Genomic DNA, 6,000 nt, shown 5'->3' on the forward strand with positions numbered 1-6,000 from the left:
ATATAGCAGTAATTCGCAATCATCTCAACGCACTTTACAGAGACAATGCAATCAGATCATACTGTCTGAATAGTTTAAAGCTTTCTATCCAAGGAAAATCAGTTGACTGTAGCGACTAATTGACTATAAAACAACGCCTCAAACCAAGCATGTGGTCAGTAACATGGGGGCGGAAAAACTCCCTTTTAACAGGAAGAAACCTCTAGCAGAACCAGGCTGATTAGTGTTCGGTCAACTGCCAAAGCCGACTGGGGTGCAAGCAGACAGAAACAGACATACAAAACGAGCATAGAGGCCTTGATCTATAAATATTTTTTATGTTATCATAGTGGCGCAGTGGGTAGCACTGTTGCCTTGCAGCAAGAAGGTTCTGGGCTCGATTCCTGGCCCGGAGTCTTTCTGCATGGAGTTTGCATGTTCTCCCTGATGGGCTTCTCTAAAAAAATTGTCCTTAGGTGTGAGTGTGTGCATGAATGGTTCTTAGTCCTGTGTATCTCTGTGTTGCCCTGCGATGGACTGGCGACCTGTCCAGGGTGTACCCCGCCTCTTGCCTGTTGGTATATCTCTAAAAAAGTGTTTTTGCCATATATGCAGGTTCTAAGGAAATAAAATGAAGCAACTGTGTATTTTAATATCCTACCAGCAGGAATATAGAACCACTTTCACCCTTGACGACGTGTATGTTTGCTATTTTTTCTACTTTTTGTAAAATAAACTAGTAGGCCTATTGAATATGATACCAATCATTGTAGCAGTGAAAGTTTTAAAATCCATAGGGTTTAAAAAATATCTAATTAAAGTTTTTGTTCTCCTATGAAGCCACATATACGGCATGAAATGAGGTACATCATACAACAAATGACACACATTAATGTGGTTTGTCTGCCAGGTTTCTAGCCAACCTTGTAGTAAATGATTTATGGAGGGAGTTGAAAATAAAGGGGAGGAGGAGGTTTTCCTGTATTCCTCTTTTTGTCTGTCATTTTGGAACATTCGTATTTTTTCTTATATTTATCTTCTTTGCTCTCCTTTTCTTAAGCAGGAGAAATACAGACTTAATTCTGAACATTGGTCCTTCTGTGAGTCTGAGAGATAAGCAAACCATCCCAGAGAGAATACTCAAAGGAATTTTTGGATTTTACTCTTATTCACCTATGGAATCATATGTTTTGGATTGTTTATTCTGTTTGCTCCCATCCTTCTTACTTTTTCTTTTTTATGTGGGTCTGCGCTGTCCTAGACTGTGTGGCTGGGCAAGGGTGGCTGTCAGGGCGTCAAGCTGGAGACTCTGGGTCATTATCTGTCTAATCCTGCAGCTGCCTTTGCACAAGGAAAAAAGAACAAAGGCTGAGGACCTGAAATCACTTGAGACAGATATAGTGTCAGGTCAGGTCTCAGATGGACCCAAGCTTATCTGTAAACCCACTGCATTGGCCAGATATCTCCTGCAGCACTGTGGTTCTCTCACAAAGGCAAAACTGGCTGCTTGGCCTCGGGGAGACCCCCACCTCCAGACTTTCTCCAGCCAAATATTTGGAGAACATAGACAGAAGGTACAGTTCACCAGAGACCACCTATTACTAAAAGACGGGGGAATTGTAGCACTGGATTGGGCTATAGGGACGAGACTTATCGAGCTGACAGCGAAGAGGAGGTGGGAGGTGAAAAAAGAGCATCAATCAGTGAGGAAGACACTCGGATGCTTCACCTCAACACCCCCTGTTCTTCTCCTCATCCCTCAGTTCTGGGGAGGGATGACACCCCACTTACAGCTGCTCTGCAGTCAGGCCATGCGGCAGGGTTTCTATGTGGTGGTGTTTCATCATCGAGGCACAGCGGGGTCCCCCCTCACCACAACAAGACTCACTGAGTTTGGAGACCCAAGCGATCTGGAACAGGTAGGCTACAATATAAAAGAAGGAAGAGCTGACTCAGCTTAAGTCAATCTAGTCTCCTCTTAGTTTTCATATATGGGGGAATCCTGTTTCAATCCAATTTATCTGTTTTTTTTTTTCAGGATGTATGGAGAGGGCAATTTTTTAAGAAATATGTCCCTTTAAAGTGCTTCATTAGCAAATTTAAATTTTTAGAAGAAATATTTCACTGTTAAAAAATAAAAATAACTAAACAATTTTACATCTTGGTCAGGCATCTCCAACTCTGACATTTGAAAGCTACTGGCCTTTAGCCTATAGATGCTTCTCTGTGATGTTTCACCATGTCCCCCAGTTTAATAGAGTGCTGGTAATGATTCATTCATGTGAACTAGTCATGTTGGTGCCAGTGGTCCTCTGATAAAAAGGCTTGCAAAGATGAGCCCCTTTTACTTCGGCAATGATGAAGCAGAATAATCTAGAGAACAGAAAAAATGCTGAAATTGACCTTTAATCTAATGGAATCAAAAGCTGCTGATCAGATAATTAATGCTACATTTATACAGGTCCAAAGACAGTTGAGCACCCATATTCTCCTTTTGGGGATAATGAAGATATTTCAATTCCCCTCATCCTCAACCCACATAAATGCAAAAAGCCTACTGCCCGTGCTATCCTCATGGAATACAACCCAGGGCAGTTAGCCCTATGGTCTACATTAATAACTACCACTAGCTGGAATAGAGCTACATCTATAAATTGCAGGACCCTAGGTGAATGAGTATTAACTCTATATGGAGGCTCCCTAATAATAATGAATCTGAAAACAGCAAAATATGTTGACATAAATACCTACCGGTTAATAAAATATTTGTGCAAACCCACAACAATCAGAATAAGTGGGGCCCCATTAGCACCATCATCTGAAAATTATATCTATCTTTAAATGCTTTTAAAAACATATTGATCTGTCAAATGTTTTAATGAATCTGCAGACACTCTGTTTGTTGAATAGGCATCCCCACCTGCCAAGAACTTTAAGTAAGCATCCAAACTGAATATAATTGCAGTGCTCAAGGTGGCTGCATGTTGGAGTAGCTCTGTTAGCTTGAATTTGATAATCTGATAAGAATTTCAGCTCGTCCGTTTCTGGATCAATATTTCTTCTTTTTTTCTGATTTTTTATTTTTTTTTTTTTGCTTCTGTGTTGGATGTTGTGCAGATAAATTTTTTTTCTTCAGTATCTTAATTTCTGGAGATGATGTGTAACTATAACAACCATACCAAGTTGCTTTTTTTTCAAACCTGGGAGCAGATTATTAGCATTTCCAGAGCAAATAATCAACAATATTTCAACTATGTTAAGTCCCACAGAAAATAAGATTGGAAAGTGCAAGGAAGTTAAACGACAGATGGTGTCATTCAAGAATGATACTATGAAGCTTTGTCTCTGCAGCCTAGATATCAAATTGTTGCCGGTTGGTTTTCATTCATATTATTTACTCAGAGAGTTCACCACTGTTATTTTGGCAGCTGTTTATATTTCACCTCCTGCTGTTATTTACACTGGGTGTAGTGTCATCAGTTACAACTGGCTCAATACTATAACAAAAATTGCAAGGCCGTAAAGGTAAAGCAACAAATTACAAAAACTATGGGTAACTGATGCAAAGCAAAAAACAAAACCACAAACTCAAATGCAGTGTTGGGACTAACGCCTTAAGTAATGTGTTTAAATGAACTATTTAATTTATCAATTAATAACAAACATCTTGTATTCCATAATTGAACCTCTAGTTGTATTTAACATTCCCATAACAAGTAAGTTTTCCAAATTCTTCAACACTTTAGATCATAAAAAGTAACTGCATAGTTACTTTGTTAGAAACAAGTTAATTTCAATAATAACTCTAAATTAAATATACTTTTTTGGATAAGTAACTAGTAACTTATTTACATAACATTCAACGCTTCTTAAAAGTGTGTGGAGAAGTGAGAATGACGCCCAGCAGCGGCAGAGAACAGTGAGGTACTTACCTAATAAACAACCCTGGATCACCAGTAATTTAAGGGTACCGCTAAACAAAAAAAAAAAGCCTTCAGGAAGAGAGATAGGGAATTGCTTAGGAATATGGAGAAGGAATTAAGGTTAAGATAAAAGAAAGCAAGGATGCTTTTAGGACGAAGCCGGACAGAAAGTTCCAGGAGAGCAATTACAGCAAATACATTTTCTATACAAAACAAAATTTAAAGTTTAAATTAGTTTTTAAAAGCCTTTCTTAAAGACCTGAAAATGCTGAAGTTTCCTGTTCTAAATGTTTGTTTGATACCCCTGCCTTAGAGTGATGGTGCTGTTCATGAGGTCTGTATTTCAGGCAGTGACTTACGTCCACAGTCGGCACCCGTCCTCTGTGCTGGTTGCAGTGAGCGAGGGATCAGGCTCTGGGGTTCTGCTGTCCTACTTAGGTGAGCGAGGTTCAAGCACCTGCATAACAGCTGCTGCAGCCATCTCACCTGTGCTGCTGGGCCAACTGTGGTTTGAAAGTGCTTTGCCGCCTATCTACCACTGGGGGGTGTTGTTTCACAGAAAAATGCAGCTCAGCAGGTAAGAGAAGTTTATTTACAGGTATAATATCATGTATATGAAAAATTAAGATGATCTTTTTTTTTTTCCTCAATCCACTTATTAGATATGCAAGTTCCTTTCAAGGATCACTGGATGTGGATCGTGCCCTCAGGTCCTCCAGTCTCAGAGACTTTGAAGAAGCTCTTTTCTGCTCTCTGACTAAGAAAGCTTTTCCATCAAATGAGAGATCTTTGAACCCTTCATATTCCTCCCTGAGGGGATTTTCACCAACAGCGGCCTGGGCTCTGGGTGAACGAGCTAACCCAGCCCAAGACTGGGAGAACTACTGGGGGAGGAATGAACCTCTGAGGGATGCAGATGAGGTGTCAGTCCCAGTGCTCTGTATCTGCAGCTCTGATGACCCTCTCCTTCCACCAACCTCCATGCTTCCCGTTTCTCTTTTCCAGAGCAATCCTTACTTTTTGTTGGCATTAACAGATAAAGGAGGGCACTGCGGGTTCACCCTGGAGGCCAGCAAGGACATAAATGATGGAAAACCAAGAAATGAAGAAGAGGAGGAAGGTATTTGGAGTCATACTGCAGTTTTGGAGTACCTCAAAGTGGTCTCTGATTTCCTGAAAGAGGCAGAGGGGGACTGGAAAAGCTGGGGAGGCCAACTAGAAACAAACAGTCTTAAAGGTCAGAAGGGCAGGATGAACGTTACGGCCCTGCCTCGTCGTCGCAGAGGCGCCATGATGAAAAGGTCAAGAACCCAGCCAGCTGAACAGAGCGCGCTGGATGATGTTGATGGAGACCTGTTTACCTGGAAGAGGTCTTATACTCGTTAAAACAAACACTTTCAGAGACATTAAATCGGTCTTGTGTAAAATACTGCATTTTTTTGTTGTTACAGTGATTTTAAACAAAAAGCTTTAAGGGCAGCATTCCAAGGCAAGGCAATAAAAATCACACCAATTCAGTTCAATTTTGACCAGATTAGTTGGTGAAATCTGTGTGAAAAAGAATGTGAAGTTATTAAAAAACAGCACAGCCTGCACAGGTCAGTCCAGGGGTATGTTTACCTTTGTGTCTCACAACCTCTGGTTTTCAAATTTGACATTTTGAAACTGAAGTGAAGAAATGCTTATCAGGTTTGGAGGCTTGATTGTTCAATACTGGTAGGTCTAGACTGCAGGGAGGCCAAAATAGCATACTTACCGTGCTTTTTGAATATATCTGAAGGGCTTGGTCTACAAATATGTTTTTAATCTAGATATGCCTTTATTCTATCCATCCATCCTTAGTTTGGCTGTTAAGATACAATCAAAGACCATTTTCAAAAAATGTAAAAAGGTACATAACTAAAGAAATATCATATCTGAACATCTGACAGTGAGTCCTGTGTATACTTGCTAGTCTGTTGCAAACTTAAAGACATGGTGGTGACAGTATCATGCTAAGGGAAGTTTTTTTTTTTTTTTTCAGCAGCAGAATAGGGAAAGATGGACAGTGCTAAATATATATTCCTGAGCAAGATCCGTGTGTCAAATGAGGTCCAAC

The 6,000-nt window shown here is 40.2% G+C and overlaps 1 protein-coding gene across 1 annotated transcript; it reads left to right on the forward strand.

Moving 5' to 3' along the window:
• Window positions 1–1,154: 1,154 nt before the first annotated feature.
• On the forward strand, window positions 1,155–5,666 carry LOC107097642 (abhydrolase domain-containing protein 15-like). The gene is made up of 3 exons (XM_015394868.1): window positions 1,155–1,898; window positions 4,250–4,479; window positions 4,565–5,666. Exons 1-3 carry the CDS (start codon window positions 1,155–1,157, stop codon window positions 5,286–5,288), a joined length of 1,698 nt encoding a protein of 565 aa, XP_015250354.1. The 3' UTR covers window positions 5,289–5,666.
• The last annotated feature ends 334 nt before the right edge of the window (window positions 5,667–6,000 follow it).

Source organism: Cyprinodon variegatus, unplaced genomic scaffold (assembly GCF_000732505.1).
Source record: "Cyprinodon variegatus isolate N-32 unplaced genomic scaffold, C_variegatus-1.0 Scaffold712, whole genome shotgun sequence".
Taxonomy (NCBI): domain Eukaryota; kingdom Metazoa; phylum Chordata; class Actinopteri; order Cyprinodontiformes; family Cyprinodontidae; genus Cyprinodon; species Cyprinodon variegatus.